The 18,292-nt window shown below is 45.4% G+C and overlaps 2 protein-coding genes across 2 annotated transcripts; one reads left to right on the forward strand and one right to left on the reverse strand.

Annotated features, from left to right (window-relative positions):
• TRMT2A (tRNA methyltransferase 2 homolog A) lies at positions 275–7,336 on the reverse strand. The gene is made up of 11 exons (XM_021412292.1): positions 6,715–7,336; positions 6,061–6,169; positions 5,415–5,596; positions 4,448–4,562; positions 4,065–4,180; positions 3,431–3,542; positions 2,702–2,824; positions 1,863–1,938; positions 1,248–1,364; positions 944–1,040; positions 275–655 (listed from the first exon to the last, which is right to left on the reverse strand). The coding sequence occupies exons 1-11, from the start codon at positions 7,185–7,187 to the stop codon at positions 370–372; spliced, it is 1,806 nt and encodes a 601-aa protein (XP_021267967.1). The 5' UTR covers positions 7,188–7,336; the 3' UTR covers positions 275–369.
• RANBP1 (RAN binding protein 1) lies at positions 7,576–16,648 on the forward strand. The gene is made up of 6 exons (XM_021412293.1): positions 7,576–7,724; positions 9,135–9,271; positions 10,448–10,605; positions 12,533–12,661; positions 13,744–13,809; positions 14,809–16,648. Exons 1-6 carry the CDS (start codon positions 7,710–7,712, stop codon positions 14,928–14,930), a joined length of 627 nt encoding a protein of 208 aa, XP_021267968.1. The 5' UTR covers positions 7,576–7,709; the 3' UTR covers positions 14,931–16,648.

Raw genomic sequence — 18,292 nt, forward strand, 5'->3', positions numbered from 1 at the left:
GCTGTTGTTAAGCAGCAGCCACCCACTGACACAGAGCACGGCCCGCTACGCGCACGGTCACATCACCATTGCACCCAGCTTTCAGCTGCTTCCACAGCACTGCGGAACAACAACTTACAGCTACGTCTCAACGAGACCACTCTCTATCTGTTAATTCACCCACCTACATTTCCCCCAGGGCAGGCTGAGAAAAGCTGGATTTGGCCTAATAGGAAATAATTAAACTGAATTCGAGTTGGTATTGTGATGAAATAAGTGGAAGCCTTGCAGCCGCTCTCTTGTAAAGATTTATTACCTAGGTCTTACAGCAATAATATTATTGAAGCAGTTAAGACGCAGAAGTAGTTTCTGGAAAGTATCTTGCAGGCATTAAGTTGACTCCTCTTTGCATGCTGTCTCTATAGCTACGGAAGCCACCTGGTTTGCATCAGCGTTAGCTGGGCTGCTACCATCGAAGCACTCTGACTCGTTGCCTTCTGCTGTGACTTGAGCAGCATCAGGCTTTGCTTCAGCAGCGCTTCCGTTTGCATATTCAACCCTTTCAAAGAGTATCAGTAACTCACAGTGCTTGGTCTGAGGGAAGAGGTCCACAGCCATTGCTTTCACGGGACGGAAGGCGGCTCCTTTGACTCGGTTGGAAGGGGCTCGGCAAAGACTTGGTGGGGAAGACAGAGGAGGAAGAACTGCATTAATATTTTACCATGCTGTTTATCACTGCTACTCTTCTAAGATTTTTCTTGCCCAAGCCTCACACCGTGACAGGGTTTGTCAGCACCCCTTGCACACAGGTAGCTCCAAAAGTAGTGCCTTTTACTTCTCACCTTGAAGCAAACTTCAATGAATATGACTTAAAAAAGCCAACCTCAACACCCTTCCCCAGCTGCACTTATTTAATTTCTTCTTACCACGTTCACTTAGTCTATTTAATACAAGAACTACTCACTCCACAAAGTTATTCATTGCAGCTCTAGGATTGCAGGACACATAGATAAGCTTCTTCAGCTGTTCAGCTCTTCTAATTGCAAGAATTACCTTGGAATCTAGACGATGAAAAGAAGAGACCAGATGTGTGTGTCAACAGACTGAAGAAAAGTTCCAGCGTATACTCCATCACAAACAAAACCGGTGCGGTACTCCACCACTTCAAGTTACAGTCTCCCACTTTATTTATTCCATTGGTATTTTCTTGGGCACCCCACCAAAAAACAACTAGGAGAATGCACTTAGAACTCAAGAGGTAAACTTACGCAGTCCTGCTCGAGGTGGATCTACAATAGTAATCAGGTTCTGGGGAGCTAATACGTTAATTAAGGAAGGAACGATATCTTCAGCCTTCCCACAGTGAAATTCAATATTGCTCAGTTCTATAAAAACAATTAAATGTTATTAATGTTACAGCATCTTTTGATACTCCCAAGTTTCAATACTGTCAATATTCAAGCCTTATGTCTTACAAACTACAAATTGTTTATTCTACCAGAAACGTAAATAATCACTGACTGGTACATCAAATTATTTAAACAGCAGTAATTTATGCATGTGTCATTATCTAGACTCAAGCAAAAGCCCATGAAAAATAGCAGCTGTTAATGTTTTGTTTATAAGCGTAACCGTGGCTTCGTTTCACATTTGCAATGAAGTGTTCAATGTATGAGAAAACAAACATCGATGCTAGCTGTCAGCAGGAAAACCGATCATACAGATTATCATGCAATTTTGTTTTCAGGAGGGATTATACAGTTAAAATGGACAAGCTTATTATGGACAATATGTAATCACCAGCTTCTTGGATAAGGTGAACTAGCTGAGTAACTCCCATGCTTCCTAGAAAACACAGCTTTTAGCCTTTTAGCTTAACTAACCGTTAATCTGGGCATTGGCTTTGGCATCCTGCACAGCTTCTTGGCAGAGCTCAATTCCAATCACTTTCTTCACTTTCTACAGAATGAAGGGGAAAAGATCAGCCTATGATGCAGAAATGTAGCAGTTATTCATAGCATCAGTAGTTAACGGGAACTTGGAGTAATATCTGGCTAGAGAACTAACGCCTTGCAGCCAGAAAAAGCTGAGAAGAAACCTGTGCAAGTAATGGGGGCTTTCTTAGATTGAAACTGGGGGATGAATACCATTTATCCCAACCTGGCCATCCTACAGAATTATGGCCTCTTGACTTTTAGTTTCTAGATAATTTTGGGCACTCAACACAAGAGTGAGCTTTCACCAATAGCTGAAAGCAACTTAATTAGAAATCAATTATATATATAATGTATAGGAATTGCTAAGTCAAGGCCTGAACCAATGATTGAGAACCCGGTGAAGAGACCTAGCCAGCCCTGGGGGCACAGGTGGAGGCAATTCAGCTGTGACCAGAAGGGGTGGACCCTGGTTCCAGCCCTCCCTAAGCCTCATTAAAGGGCTGGGAGCCACAAGGGAAGCATCTCTAGCTGAAGATCCCTCCTGGAGTATTTGGTGAGCCCTGACCCTTGGGACGGGTAAGCAAATCTTTCTTTCTTTCTTTAACTGGATTGTGACCATCACTCTTTTTTGGGTCATTTAGAACCGGTTATCTGCCGTTGCCTTTCCCTACAGTACATGTGTGTATACACACATATATACATGCATACACCGTGTATTCTCTTTTGTCATAAGCTGCTTTTTGTCTTCTGTTAAAAGATTATATCCAGGAAGAGATGTTACTTACCTTGGCCAAAGAAATCCCAATAGTTCCAGTACCACAGCAGATGTCAAGCACGGTGCTCTCGTGGCTCAACTCTGCCCACTCCCTAATGGCAGCGTACAGAACTTCTGCAGCCTGTGTGTTTACCTGTAAATTTAATGTCAAACTGGTCTACTTCATGAACAGTACATGTGTTTTAATGCATGCTAGGAGAAGAGGTTTTCTTTTACCTCACTTCTAAGAAACAAGTCACATTTACACATAACTTAAAGTCACACATGGCTGACTTCCAAGTCATGACACCATTACAAAAGTTTCATTCAGTTCTGAGAAGTAATGTTTTGGTTTCTATGTTACTTCTGCTTCAGCACTTATGTTCCATTTCAACAGCACAGACTACTTGTTCAGGATTAAAAGCACTGGGAGGGAAGAATCACCTCTTAGAAAACGAAACAAGAACTACAAAGATTATGGAACTGCTACTGCACGTTCTGTACAAGGCCACTCAACAGGAAGCAAATGCTATCAAAATTCTTAAGCAGCAAAAGGAAAAGCCACCTTTGACATCCCGCCAAGTTGATGCTCATTTACTGAGTTTTTACAGCAGTACATAATACTCAAATGTATTTCATCACAACAAATGCATACAAGGTTACATCTTCTAAGTATACACTATCATGCCACACTGCAGTAGCCAAGTTTGAAGGCAATAATGCAAATCCAGTTAAATCAGCAGCCCAGTATCATCCTTACTTGAAAAAATGCATGGGGAGAAATTCTAAATTTGAGGCCAAGAAGTTCTTCATAGATGTATTTATCGCCAGCCACGTGCTCCAAAGGCAAGTCTTCTAGATTGGGAGATTTCCTGGGGGAAACAGACACAAAAAGCAGGCAAGCGTGTTTGTTGTGATTTTTCCCAAAGCTGGAGTCCTCTTAAAAACTCTACTGCTACATACTAGATAGTAATTTATAGTGTGCAACATCAATGGTGTTCTTTTTAGAGAATCTCCTCCTGGAGTTTTTTTTCTTACAATTCTTGTTCCATTTATACACAGTTGCACCTAAAAAGAGGCAGAACTTAATTGTTGAGAGCAAACAGCCATCCCCTGCAGCAAATGCTTCCCCAGTGGGACAGCTACCCACGAGCAGCAGGTTCACCCACAGGAACGCTAGCTGCCTTTACCCAGGCAAAACCACAGGAACGTGGAAGTTTCAGAAGCTTTGTGGAAAAGGTAAATAACTGCTCAGCAAATTAGTAGCGCTGCTGCTACCTTCAGGAATTAGAAACAGATAAACTAAGGGTGTGGAAGTACCACCTACTTTACTGTTGAAGACAACAAAACTCTGCCGCCACCCAAATTCCCCAAAGCAAAGCCGAGTCCCTTACCTTTGGCCTTCCTCCACGAAGTACAGAGAAGTAATGCCGCTGTCCTTCCCCGCCCCTTCGGTGAAGTGTTTGGCCAGGGCGGCTTTCAGCTCACCTAGCTCTTCTCTGCTTAATTTCTAAAGGTTTCATTGGAAAGGAGGGAGAATAATAATCTTTGTGACTTAAAAGAAACAATTCACTATATGCCATCTGTACAGTAGCAGTATATAATATAGAGGATAATTTAGTGATGTAAATGTTCATTTACATGTATCGGATCATTTCAAATAGAAAAGTAGTACCAAGTAACTATTCCATTTCTCTTTCACATGCACCATTCAGAAAATCAAATTAATGTAATTTAAAGCTGTGTGTCATGCCTGCGTGTTCTATATCTCAAATACCTGTGGATTAAAGTAAACGATGGCCATGATGTGGCCATTCCTGCTGGTACGGACCGTGAGCTGCTTCCAGTGACCTTCGTAGGTTTCTGGGCTGTAAACTGAGTAAGGGGTTGACCTGCAATGTTCAGAAGCTCAGTTATTTCACACAGACCTGTTGTGGGGAAATAACATTCAATAGCTTATTGAAATAAAAGCAGCTCAGCAGGTAAAGCGATGAAAAATGTTAAGCACAAGCAGAGGCTACGCTGATTTGTCAAGAAAAGAATGACTTTTTTTTTTTTCCTTAATTAAGATTTGGAAAGACTGATGAAGCAGATCCTATCTCCTCCTGCAAAGCAATCTGCCCCTGGCTTGTCACAGTGCTCATCCACTTTAATCCATCCAAAGCTAGAGGGAGCGCAGGCAGCTTCTCACCACATTCAGAAAATGAAACTTTTCTTAAGTGCCTTCAGGGCTCCATGGCAAGTTGAAACTTTCCATCTTCACAATTACTCTAAGGTTTCAATTGTTGAGGATTTAATTGCTTTTTAAAGAAGTCACTCCTTTTTAAGAAAGCGTTGCTGCTCACCAATTAACATTTTGCAGTTGCGCTGTAGGATGATTCTTCTCCAAATCAGCCAAGCAAGCAGATGCTTTTTATCACTCAGATCTAACAAGAATTCTTCTGGGTGAAGTTGTCTTACAGTTATTTGAAGAAGCTTTCAGAGAGCAGGCACTTACACGTTTCAGTGCCAGCAGTGAGGCCGGGTTAGCCTGGTACCTGCCGCTCCACCTCAGAACAGCGGAGCAAGCAACAAACACCCAGCGATCTACGCACAACAAATGGCCAGGAACTGCTAAAGAATGAAACTGATTCACCTCATATACCTTAGATACACAGAAAGTTGTTCACAGTTAATGTTCTAAGTATTCTTGAGTGTCTGAGACATCAAAACTTTTACAGATAACTCATTTTACTTTTGCTCACCTTATGTAGTCTTGAAAAACTTTTACTACTTTTTTGGCAACAGCAGGGATGTGAATGGTATCAAATGGCTCCACTACAGCACAGGTACCGCCCTTGTATTTGCCAAGACGACAACCCACAGTTTTGTCTTCTTGATTTACACCAATCCCAATCAAGAACTCACATTTGTTGCGATATTCAGTCTAGATTTAAAATAAAGTTATGTAAGAGATTTATACAGCACTTACTTGTATATGCCAACTTCATTCTGAAACAACTCTCATACGGCTACACGTGTTTGTAAAGGGACACTTCAGTTCCTATGGAAGATACTCCCAGGCTTTGGCAGATGGGCACTAATGGCCGTAATTAAAAAGCACAACAGGACTTGCTATTCCAAGAGCAAACTCCTGTGCTCTCTGCAACACGTTTACATTAGCCTACAACACGCTTCTGGGGACAGCATCCTCTTTTTAAAGGTAGATTATCCAGTTAGCTATTCTTCTGCTTCTTGCAAAATTTTCCAGGCACTATTTACATGAAGGGCAACAACGCCTACAATTCATGATTAATTGTGAGCGGAAGAAAAACCCTCAGTTTCTCTGCTGTCTCTTAAGACACCTGAAGGCTGAGCTCCCTGAGCCAGCGCAGCCCCGCATTCCGTTACCTGTAACGGTGAGGCCTTCACTCCCTCTACCGGGCAGCACATCCTGTTGTACTTCTGCTTCTGCAGGAACAGCCAGGGCAGCAGAGCTCTGTTGGTATTTCCAATTTCCCTGCCCACATCAGAAACAACAAATTTAAAGGTAGACGTTTGGAAAAAGCAAAGTTAACAGTTACACGAGACTTTTTTTTTTCCTTTCGTGGCTCACGAAGGGTGCAAGAAGCTATCACTTGGTCAGAGGAAAACCTCTTCTTCGGGAGGAAACCCGTGGTTTAACAGGGAAACAAACCTCCAGCGTTACAAGACCTGTAGCCCCCAAAAATGAGAGTTAATGCAATTTTAACGGTACATGCCAGATGTACCAACGTACCCAACGCACAGGCAGAACTTTATCTAAGGGACTGAATGAAAATATTGAGGCCGCTAACCGGGATGGGCGGCCCTGGGCGCTGGGCGGGGCCCCCCTCGGCCGTCCGCTCCCACTCCCACTCCCACTCCCGCAGCTCGCTCAGGCGCTCAGAGCAGCGGCCCCGAGCTCGGGCTCCGCGGGGCAGGGCCGGGCCCCTCAGTGCGTTACGGCGCGGACAGCCCCGCGCTCGCGTTCAGCGCCACGCGCGCCCGACGTCGGGCCGAGGGCAGCGTTACCACCGGCATTACTTGGCCAGCTTCTGCAGCACCTGCTCGCAGTCCCGCCGCTTCCCGGCCAGCTGCTGCTCGTAGGGCACGGCCCACAGCGGGGTGACCACGTCGGCGATCCGCTTGCTCAGGGGCTCGGCGGCCCCGTCCCCGTCCCCGTTCCGCTCCTCCTGCCGCCGCTTCCGCGCCATGGGGTCGGCCTTGGGCTTGGCCGGACGCACGCCGAGGGCGCGGCCCTTCCACGCGGCGCCGTGGAGGACCCTGACGGCCTCGTCCCTCTCCTCCTCGCTCTTGAACGTCACGAAGGCGAACGTCTGCTTGCCGAGCAGCTTTATCTTGTGCGGGCTCAGCCCGTACTTGGCGAGGAACTTCTTCACGTCGTTAAACCCGATGTACTTCGGGAGGTTCTGAATCTCCACTTTGTAGATCTCGGAGGTGAACAGGTCCGCCCGGGTGTACCCGTACACGTCGGGGCCGGCCCCGGCCGCCTCCATGCCGCTGTGCTCCGCGGGCAGGGCGGGATGGGGCGGAGCGGCGCGCCGCTACGGGAAGAGAAAGGGAAGAACACCGATCCGCTGCAATGTGGGATTCTTTTTTTTTTTTAAAGGGTGCCCTCTCAGAACTGCCGCGCTCCGCGCGTAGGACGCGCTGCGCCAGATTAAAAAAAAATAAAATAACAGCGACCGAAGCGCTCCCTCAGCACCGCCGCCATCTTGGGCCGGGCCGCCATGGCGGGGGCGGCGGGAGGGGAAGAGAGGAGGGGAGAGGAGAGGAGCGGAGAGCGGCTGAGCTGGGGCTCGGCGCCGCTGCACGGAGCTCGGGCTCGGCGCCTCTCGGCCGCGGCTCGGGGCCCCGCGTGAGGCGGAGGGGCGGGGCGGGCGGCGCGGAGGGGAAGGGAGCGTTTCCCATCGTGCCTCGCGGCGGCGCGGGCTGCGGGAATGAGGTAAAGGCGGGAGGGGCGGGGGCGCGCGGCAGGAAGCGCAGCGGCGGCGAGCGGAGCGCAACGAGCCGGCCCCATGGCGGACACCAAGGTGAGCGGCGGCGGAAGGGCGCCGAGCGGCGGGAGTCGGCTGGGCGGGAGGGAACGGGCGGCGGTGAGATGCGGGCCGGGGTGAGGGTGGGGGATGGGAGGGTAACGGAAGCAGGTGGGGGCCGCGCGGGGCCGGGGCCCGGGCCCGGTTGGGGGCCGAGCCGCGCGGAGGCGGCCGGGGCAGCGCCGCGCTCTGGGGCTGCGTTCAGGCGGAGCCCCGCGCCCCGCGGCCGTTCCCGCTCCCTCCGCCTTTCTTCGCCCCGCGGCCCGGCCCGTAGCAGCCCACGTGCCGCGTGTCGCGGCGCGTCCCGCCTGTCGCGATAGCGGCCTGCCCGCTCCCGCACGTGGCGGCGGGGCCCGGCGTGCCCGCGGTGCCGCGCTGGGGCCGCCCCTCTCCTCTCTTCTAACAACGTGCTCTAACGCGGCTCGCTTCTCTTACGTACCGGTCCGTCGGGGACGCGCCTGAGCCATAGCGGGTTGCGATCGTTGATGAACCGAAAGTTTTTTGCGATGTTCTTTCCCGTCCTCTTCTTTCCGTGAAAGGAAAGGGCTTCGTTTCGCCCCGAGCCCCGCGCCGGGCCCCGCCAGCCGGGAGGGCCGTGAATGCGCCGTGCGGACGCGTTCTGCCTTTGTGCTATTCGAGCGGCGGCGACGGAAAGGCACGAATCGGTTCTCTCCACCTGAGATCGCTGTTTGTGGCCTCGTTAAGCTCGCAGATCGCTCTCCCTTGAAGGCTCCTTTACCGAGCGCTTCCTACCGCTGTACCTTTGTGCCCCGCCACGACGGTGCGGTGCCTTCCTCACCCGCTGCGGCCGGAGCCTCCCTGGGCTTAGCGGCTGTGCGGGCAGGGCCCCGAGCAACTGCATAGGAAGCCTTATCTCTGCCGTTTGCCCTCCAGTCAGAAACAAAGTTCCTCAAAGAGCGCAGTGTTGAAGGAGGAAAACTTAAATAACTTCGTGAGCGTTGCAACTGTACTTCAAAAATCTTTCTGGCTGTGGGGAGTTGTGACACAGAGGATGAGAACAGTGGACTTCTGTTGCCTGTCTTGATGTACTTAGGCTGGTGGACGTGGTTTCTTCAGTGTTGTTTTTTCTTTTTTTTTTCCCTCCCGTTAATGGTAGGTCGTTGGCCACAAAGAAATAGTGCGTTAGTAGCATAAAACGCATCGTGCAGGACAAATGACTGGAGAAATGACTTTTCAGCAACCAAAAACAAGTATAGTAGAACAAAACCGGTGTAAGACTGCTTCTTTCTTAGTCTAACTGTACATCAACATAAAGCAGTGAATTTTCAGCTGTGAATTTGGTTTATTTTTACAGCATGTTTCAGTTGCTAAGATCCAGTTGCTGAATAGTCCTGTGTGTAAGTACACAGCAAGTTCATCTTTCTTTTTGTTTTTCCCCCCTTCCAGGAAGCACATGAGGAGCATGATACTTCTACTGAAAATGCAGATGATTCTAACCACGATCCTCAGTTTGAGCCCATAGTTTCACTTCCAGAGCAAGAAATAAAAACTCTGGAAGAGGATGAGGAAGAGCTCTTCAAGATGTAAGTAGAATACTTCTACACGTTATCTAACTGCTTGTTATACTTAAGCTTGAATGTGTTACAAGGAAGCTGAAAAACTTATTAGGAATCTCTGTGTATGAAGTGGCAGTGTAAGCTGGCTGCTGTTTGCTGTAGTGGCAGAGGTTGAGCTGGGGAGGACTGACAGCGCTGCCCCCAGGGAACTGATTAAGGTCTGGAACAGCATGAAGGGGCTGACATCATGAATCTGGTTTTAATAGCGTCTCATTTAGCCTGAAGAAAACCTTAACTTGGGTAATAAGTAGAGGTTTGAAGGTATGTGATGGTAGTCTAAAACATGTACCGCAAGAGGTGTAGAAGACCAGCGTAGAACCTAGGCACATCCCAGACAAAAACCTATTTGGAATTAGTGTCTCCTAAACAGATATTTCCTTTTCTATAGCAGCGTCTTAAGCTCCTCAGTCTGTCTCTATGGTCAGTGTTGACTGATCTCCCAAAGTATTCCTGTTTTTTCTCCTTTGGCATGCTGGCATATTGAAAAATTAAAGAATGAATGTTCTAAAGCTGGTACATTGCGCTGCAGTGCAACACTAGGCTTCCTTTGTACCTAACTGAAGAGCAGCAGTAGCAGGGGGTTGGGAGTTGGAAGGAAGTGAGTGATTCTAGAGAGTGAGGGACTTTGTTAACAGTAGATCAAACACTGGGCTTGGAACTACACAAGCGCCTTAGTTTCAGGCTCCTCAATTTCTGGAATTAAAATTACTGCTGGATGGCTGTAGCAATTGTATTCCTAATATAGGAATTCTATGAATAGCAAAACCTGTTATTTATATGTTAATTTAAAATGCCAAATGTGTTCACTTCCTGAAGTGTGTCCAGAATATAATGAACTCTAGTGTAGATGTTAAAGGATTCCTCATAGCTTGCTAGTAAACTTGAGAACGTCTCAGTTTCTAACACTGCGTGCTGAATAAAAGCAGGGATCACAGCATCATGCAGAGTATCCTGAGCAGGAAGGGACCCACAAGGGTCATGGAGTCCAACTCGTGGCTCCACACAGGACCACCCAAGGTTCTTTCAAAATGTTTTTTCTTTCCTGTGTGGCTTAAAAAACATCTGCTGTCCCATCCAGGTGAATGTGTTGTTTCAATAAGCTGTTACGTACAGGCTAACTTCTTCTGTTCTTCCTTCTTTAAGGCGAGCAAAGCTATTCCGATTTGCGTCTGAGAATGACCTTCCAGAATGGAAAGAACGAGGAACTGGTGATGTAAAACTCCTGAAGCACAAGGAGAAGGGAACAATTCGCCTCCTCATGAGGAGGGATAAAACTCTAAAAATCTGCGCAAACCATTACAGTATGTTTTATGCTGCTATACTTGCTATTGTTCCTTTTTTTTAATTAAGCTTGGTGGAGCTTCATACACTGAAAGTTAAGAGCCCAGTGGCTTTTAGCAGTAGTTACAGAATTGCTGCCTCTTAAAACAAGTGTCCAACTTACAGTAGTCTGCACATATTGTCATTTCTTGCTCTGTGCACAAAAGTACATGTATCAAAACACGACTGCTCCTTTTTATGAACAGGAGGCTGTAGTTCTGATGATAGCTTGCAACACTGAGTCTGAAAGTTCTTTGTTTTCGAGAGTGATGATGTCCTGAAGACACCTTGACATTTAATGGGGATAGACAAACACAGTGTGATCGATCCCAACATTTTGTTGTTTTCTGATGATCACAGAACATGTAGGCCTTAATACTGCTTATTATAAGGAATGTTTGCTGACTTTTTTCATAAAAGAATGAGAAAGTAACGCAGAGTGCTAAATAATTATTGCTTAAATGGCTGAGTTGTAGAAGCAATTGTTTAACCATTAGAAAGCAGATACTGAGATGCTAAGCTGGCTGCCTTTCTCTGCTTCTGAAGGAAACTGACAGGAAAGAGGAATGTTCAGCTAACTTATTCAAGAAGAATGTGTGTTGAGATCTGCTGGAGCAAGAGGGGGTTGCTCCCTTGATGCTCTTTGAATAAAAATAAACATGAAAGGATGAGACAAATTTGAAAGTCATTGTAACTAACAACATGAAGCATTACCAAATTAGTCTACTTGGTGGCTTTGGTAATACTTTAATTGTTATTTATGGAGTATATAGTATCTTTGGAGTTAAGCTACATTTAGGTAGTTTGAAGTACTTGCTTGAAGTAACAATACAAATCTGAGAACAGAAGCAATGATGTTTATTTTTCTGTGGGCAAATCTTTACAGAAGGTCAAACAAGCAGAGCGCAGGTGTTGCTGGCTTTGGGTGACAGAAATGGCAGATACAAAAGTAGCATGGTCACCAGCCAGTAACAGTAATCACCCTTTTCTTTAGGAAAGCGTCCACGTAAACAGATGTTTTTGCTGGAAAAACTGCTTGCAGTATAGATCTCTTCACAGAATTTCTGGTGATGGGCAGGCAGGCAAAAGGACCCTTTTCATTTTTACAGGCATTAAATGAAACAATGTAATCCCATCTCTAAACTTAAAAATAAATAAATAAAAATGCAAGGTTGACTGTCTTTAGATTTCTCCTGAACTAAACACAGGAGCCAGGCATTTGGATAGGGGGAAGCAAGGAATATACGTGCTTAAACTTTGTGTGCAGTGGGAGAAGGCTGAGTGGTGTGAGCAGTAATGTTGGAACTCCCCCAGTCAGGTGGGTTAAGTAATTGTAGTAGTGCCTTGCAGGGAAAGGGCTCCGTTTTCTGGGGAGGAACAAACAGGCTGAAAATACACTGTACACGTCTTACAGCATTGCAGAATTTTGTAATCCCTTGTAGTAGAACCCTACATCAACGAGAGAGTAGTGAGCCTGATTACGTGACTAATTGTAGGGATAATTATTTTTCTAGTTTTTAAGTAGTTTCTTGTAGTGTACAGTATTTTCAGTGTGTAAAAGAATGGTCTTTTCGTCTCTGAGTGCCTTTTCTTTGTAAAGCATTTGACTGTTCTTTAGGTTTGTGCTTAATGCCTGCATCTCTCAGGTAAGTATAGAAGTCATTTGTTTTGAAACAGAATTAGGATTCACCATCGCGAACGTAGCACTCTTATACAGTAATAGCATTGCGTCATTTTATTTGAGGATGCAAAGAAAAATATTTGGACACTGCTGTTTTTTTATTTATCCATAAGTAATTCTCTATAAAATGCTTTATGTAAGCATCAGACAAGTCCTTCAGATTTATAAAGACTGGTGTGGAAAACGTGTTATTGTGCTCTGTACCTCTTTCAATGCTTGCCTTTCAGTCACGCCCTTAATGGAGCTGAGGCCTAATGCTGGGAGCGACAGGGCATGGGTCTGGAACACACACGCTGACTTTGCAGATGAATGCCCCAAGCCTGAGCTTCTGGCAATCCGGTTTTTAAATGCGGAAAGTGAGTGGACTGCTGCTGAACTTGTTGATTATGTACTGCTATACTCCATGGCTAAACACTACTGCTAGCTGCTGTTAGATACACTGTGTCTTACCACCGCCTAGAAGCATTAGCTGGTTGCTGCTTTCACTGAGAGAAGTCGGTTACATGCTTTACTACGTGTGTTGGTGTACCCTAGAACAGCTAGGTCTTCGGTAATGTTTACAGAGCTTTATGCTCGGGAACTTTTTAACCTGAAGTTTTTTTGTGCAAGTGTAATGCTAGTGTTTGCCTGCTTACCCTTTGCAGTACTGACTAAGCAGATGATGGGTGAACGGGCGTAAGTTAGCCCTTCGTATGTCTTTTATGAGATACTTGAAAAGGAATTAGTCTTTCTCGAGCTAGTTCCTCTGTGGCTTCTGAATTTCCTGTGGGGCAACAGTGACCTCGTGTGGTCAGTCACACCAAGCCAGAGTACCAGATTGCAGTTTCTGTGGTTCTAATGGTAAAAAGAACCTTGACTGATAAGGTTTGCAATCTATTGTTGCTTGTATTATTTGTGTATAAACATTGTTTATGGTAACTTAGACCAACGCATGAGGAAGATCATATTTTCTTAGCTACTGTAGTCAAGATTAACTTGAGTTCAGGTCTTTGGATACTGTGAGACAAGCTTTATCTTTAGTACTTGATGCTGAGACCCTAAGTTGTGGTATGGTTGTGAGTTAATGTAGTGGAGAAGGACAGTAGTTCATAGGTAATCTTCAGTCTTCTGCGCATGGTCACGTTAGGATACTGTTGTATTCTTATTTTTGTGGGGCAGGGACAGCTAGGAGTTGTACTGACCACAGAATAGTTCCTTCTGGAATCTTGTTTCAAATATTTTGAAGGTGTGAAGAGACTTTTTAGGCTTACTGCTCAAGATCTGCACAAAGATGTGGCTGAAGAACTTTGTAGAGCACTTTGTATGATCTTAATCTTGGTCACTTTATAAGTACGTACAAGTTTTGTTTACACAACTTCTGATTGAAGGTGCTTAGAAATATTCAGTGTTGCAAGGAGGTAAAGCTAATGAAAAAAATATTCTATCTTTACCAAAACAGATGCACAGAAATTCAAGGCAAAATTTGAAGAATGCAGAAATGAAGTAGACAAGAGAGCAAAAAAAGGTAAGGGTTAAATCTTAAATGTTGTGCCTCTGCTGTTTGAGTGGTTATAGCCCCCAGTGTATCGTTGTGCTTGAGCAGACTCACTCTGTACCGAACTGCAATCTTCAGTTCAGGTGCTTTTTCTGTCTGCGAGAGTAATCACTCACAGGCATGATGAAGGCCTTCTTTCTTGCAGAAGGCTGTTACAATTGCTACTGGGACACTGCTTTTCTTTTCTTTTCTTTTTTTTTTTTTTTTGAACTGCTGCAGAAGTGTTTTTATAGTATACAAGTGAACTGTGACCACAATGATATTTCCTCCTTCCAGTTTCCCATCCCAAATTCCACAAATACATAATCATGCAAATAGAACATTCAGTTCTAATAGCTGTTAATGTATTTAAAGCGGTAGCATTTCTTCTCAGGTCTTTATTGAATAGCTTAATGTATTGGATTGTATAATTGTGTCTGTTACAAGAGAGCATATCTTGTGAAATAAACACTTCCATCTTCCTAAAGTGCAGATTGCAAGTAGTTGGCAGTCAGCACTCTTGATATTTAGATCAGAATCTTTCAGTCTTAAGAACTTCTTGTCTGTCCCAGTTTCAAACTGGGGAGGTGGGGCCTTGGGAAGGGTGGTTTTCATCTGAGATAGACAAGAAGCTGGGGACTTGAGAGATTTACTTGGCTGGATGTTGTATGGAGTCTGTTACGGGTAGCATGAAAGCTGACCAAATGTTATGTATTTCTCTGTCAGTATGATTAGATACTCATTTAGTGATTAAAATATTCAAGTGGTATTTATTGAATTCTGACACTGGAAGGAATTACCAGAGAAGAAACAGAATAATTCACTCCAATGCTCAGTGGAGAATTTCTTTTGCTTTTGCTCTTATTCTAAATACAGGTTGTCTCTCCTCCCTATTCTTTTTGCCTTCCTCCTTTACTGTTCCCCCTGTTACAGGAAAATTGACTATTTGCTTTGTGTAACTTTTTTTTTTCCCCCTCATCAATCTTTTAGCAGGCACAGACAAAAATGATAGTGCCGATAAAGTTGCTGAAAAACTAGAAGAGCTTTCTGTAAAGGAAGAGAGCAAAGAAGCTGAGAAGAAAGAGACCAAGGAAAATGAAGAAAAGCAATAAGTCATCCTGGGCCTTGCAGTTTTTCTTTATATTTTTTTCTTTTTTTTATTTTTACAAGGGACTTTATAAGGAACTGAATTCAGTGTTCAGGTTGTTTTTTCTAAGCTTTTGCCCTTTTGAAGATGTCTTCAGAAAATCCATTCCCCAGTCATGAAAATGTACTGTGCTAACTTTCTTTTCCATAGTGGAAACACTTATTTATGGTCATCCAAAAGAGTGAATAAAACAAACTTGAAACAGCATCGGAGGATAGAACTGAGTTTTCTATATACTTTAAAGGCTTATGAATACTGTTGTTTCATTGGGTGTTGAGATGCATATCATCCTACCCAGGCTAACTAGATTAACAGACTTAACGAACAGGGAAGATTAGGATGGCATACGTGTCTTTGTATGGCTTCTGAAACTAATAGAACAGTCCTTTCACATTCTTCCCTGCTCTTTGTTCCTGAGCAGGAAACACACCTGTGATTCTTGAAATGCAGCAGACTTGTGACATCAGGCAGTAGAGCATTCCTGGCACACTATGAATGATGTTCCATTGGACAAGGAAAATAAAAGTGGGGAGGAAATGTATTACATGAGACCTGAGTATTATTTTCCTTTTAGAAAACAAAATCTCAGCCCTACTGCTTATGAAAGTCATTAATGTTAGAAATGCTTGAGCCTAGCACAAAGCTGTAGCTGTGGTCCCAGATCTTCCACAATGTGCTTCTTGCTGACTGAAGGGAGTATTGGTCTCTTATATTAAGATGTATACAAAGGAGTCTTAAATGTTGGAGTACAAACAGTCAGCATATTATAACAGTTATACTCTAGAATTTATAAGCCTTTTTTTTCAGGGCCTTGGAGCTTAATGTTGCTTTTAAGAATTGGAGAGGTGGTGACCTTACAGGATGCGTGGTGGGAGCCTGTCCCTCTTGAAGGGAGAAGTTCAGATATTCTCTTAGGTCAGTTAATTACGTTGTACACACTGAAGGGGCACGATTCTTGCCAGTAATGGGCAAATTGATCAAAACTCTTTCCTACAAGCATTTATTGCTTGCCTGGTTTCAAGTTACTGCTAGAGAGTAGGAGAAAATATATATTAATTGATAAAATCACCACAATTTAAGTTGGATAGATTAATTGAATTTTGTTGTTAACCACTAATACAAGGTTAGTGTTAGATAGCAATGGAATTCTATGTTACTGTTCTCAGTATGAAAACTGAAGGAAACCTGCTAAACTTTGTATGGTGTTAATATTGGATAGCGAGACCTCTATCTTCATAAAAAGGCTTTCTAAGTAGATCGGGCTCTGCAGTCTACATGAGGAAAATATATTTTAAACAAAGAATGACTTGTGTTTCTGCTTAGTACTGCCTTTTGATGCTACCGTGAACCAGTAGTCAAATGTGGAGCTGTAAGCAAGGTACTCACTTCATTCAAACAAAGGAATTCCTTTAGTGTTGTACACGTTCCCCTTCGAGTACAGCAGATATCAAAAGTCTGTTAATTAACAAAGATGGTCGAAAGGCAAAATGCAGTGTTCTTTAGTGTTTCTGGTTTGGAAATAACAAAGCAAAGCTCTTTTGAAGTACATAGCATTTGAATGTAAAAGCCAAATCGTTATCCATGAGTCACTGTAAATTCTCTGATCTGATAATGTCAAACTGTGTCTAAATTGATAGAAATGACATTTACAAATTTCAAAATAAATGTAAATTTTCATTTAAAGGATTTGCTTTTTATTTAAGGAGCTCTCACTGGGAATGCGTTTTTAGCCTGCGGGGCAAAGTGCGGCGAAGGCAGCGACATGGGCGGGTTTGGTTTCACTACCATTGTGCAGAACACAGGAGGAAACTTCTTTTGTCCTCATATTCTAAGTGTTCTTGTCTTCATGTTTGTCTTAATATTGACAAAGCCTGTTTAATTTTTATTACCTTCCTTCTCTTTTCCCCCCTTTTACTTGTGCATCCTTAATTGACTTCAAGGTGTTTTCCTTCCTGCTTAGGTTAATCGGTCCATGTTTACAGTTCATGGGTTGCTAACACCATTAATTCAAGTCTGTGATGTCCCAAAGCCAAGCGATGAGGACCCCTAGGTCAAATGATTTCTGGATAGCATTTGGATGAAGAACGTTCCGGTCTTGTAACCTAAAAGCTGGCTGGTCAATGGTCTGGTGGATTTACCTTCAAGTTCTTCCAAATTGGACTTAGCTAAAATTACTCTTGCTTCAAAATAGAAGGAAGGGGAATAATCTGGACCTTTGCTAGTGCTGTTGAAATCTTTGACGACGCATCATTTTCAGAGCCAGGAGATGAGGGGAACAATTGTTTGTAATTTTTCAATATGTGAATTTAAGCATGGAGTGTCTCTGCTTCCCTCGCAGTGCACGCTGGCTGCTTACTGAAGACCTTGTTTGGAAAGCTCCTGTGCGTAACTAGCGTTCTCCTGGTGAACGTGCAGCCCACAGCAGTCCCTTAGCGACAGCTGCATTTGTGGGAGTGCTTTCTGTTAAGTGTAAATGTGGAATTAGGGCTTGCGGCGTGCAGTCTGTTACGCCTTTACAAACAAGGACCGGTGTTTTAAGGACCGGGTCCCGGCCCCGTTCTGCAGTGGATGCTAAGAAGCGCTAACCTGCCAGCCCTTCTGGGAAGTTAATTTAGAACTGACTCGTGTTGGGTGGCCGAAGCGTGCTCCTAAAATGCGTCTTCTGGTTTAGTGCGCGCTTCCAAGAGTCAGCGCCCTGCATCCAGCCGCGGCGGGGCTGTGCTCCGGCTCAGTGCGCTGCTGTAGGTGCGCCTGAAGGCTTTCAGCTTAGCACCGAGCGGCACTCTGCAAAGCAGCCGCCTTCTTAGGCGCGGGGCCGCGAAGGAACCAGCTACTGCGGCCCGGCTCTGTCCGTCAGCTGCGCGCAGTCGCGTGGCCGCGCGTTCCGTGCCGAGCAGCCGGGCCCTGCCGCCCCTCGCGCCCCGCCGCTGCCCGCCGCGCGCTGCGCCTGGGGCTCGTGGCCGCTGCCTGCAGGCCCCGCCCGCGGAACCCGGCGCCTCCCAGCGTGCCGCAGCGCGCGGGACGACAGCGGGGGGCAGTTGGGCGCGGAGCCCAGCTCTCACGTCAGGGCGTGCCTTCAGCCTGGGGCTCGCTCTGGTTTTCCACGTATTCAAAGCTGACGCTTTCAATTTTGTTGCAAACTCTGCAAAGCTGAGAGCCTTCGCTTTTTTTTTTTTTTTTCTTCCTGGGTTTTTCCCGTTCTGTTCCAAACGCCGCGAAGGCCGCGGCGCTCGCCTCCTCTCCCCCAGCGGGGCGCGTTAACGTTCGGAGCGGCGCGGGGTCCCGGCGCAGCCCCCAGCGGCCGCCGGGCGGACGAGCTGAGCGCGG

This window comes from Numida meleagris, chromosome 14 (assembly GCF_002078875.1).
Source record: "Numida meleagris isolate 19003 breed g44 Domestic line chromosome 14, NumMel1.0, whole genome shotgun sequence".
Taxonomy (NCBI): domain Eukaryota; kingdom Metazoa; phylum Chordata; class Aves; order Galliformes; family Numididae; genus Numida; species Numida meleagris.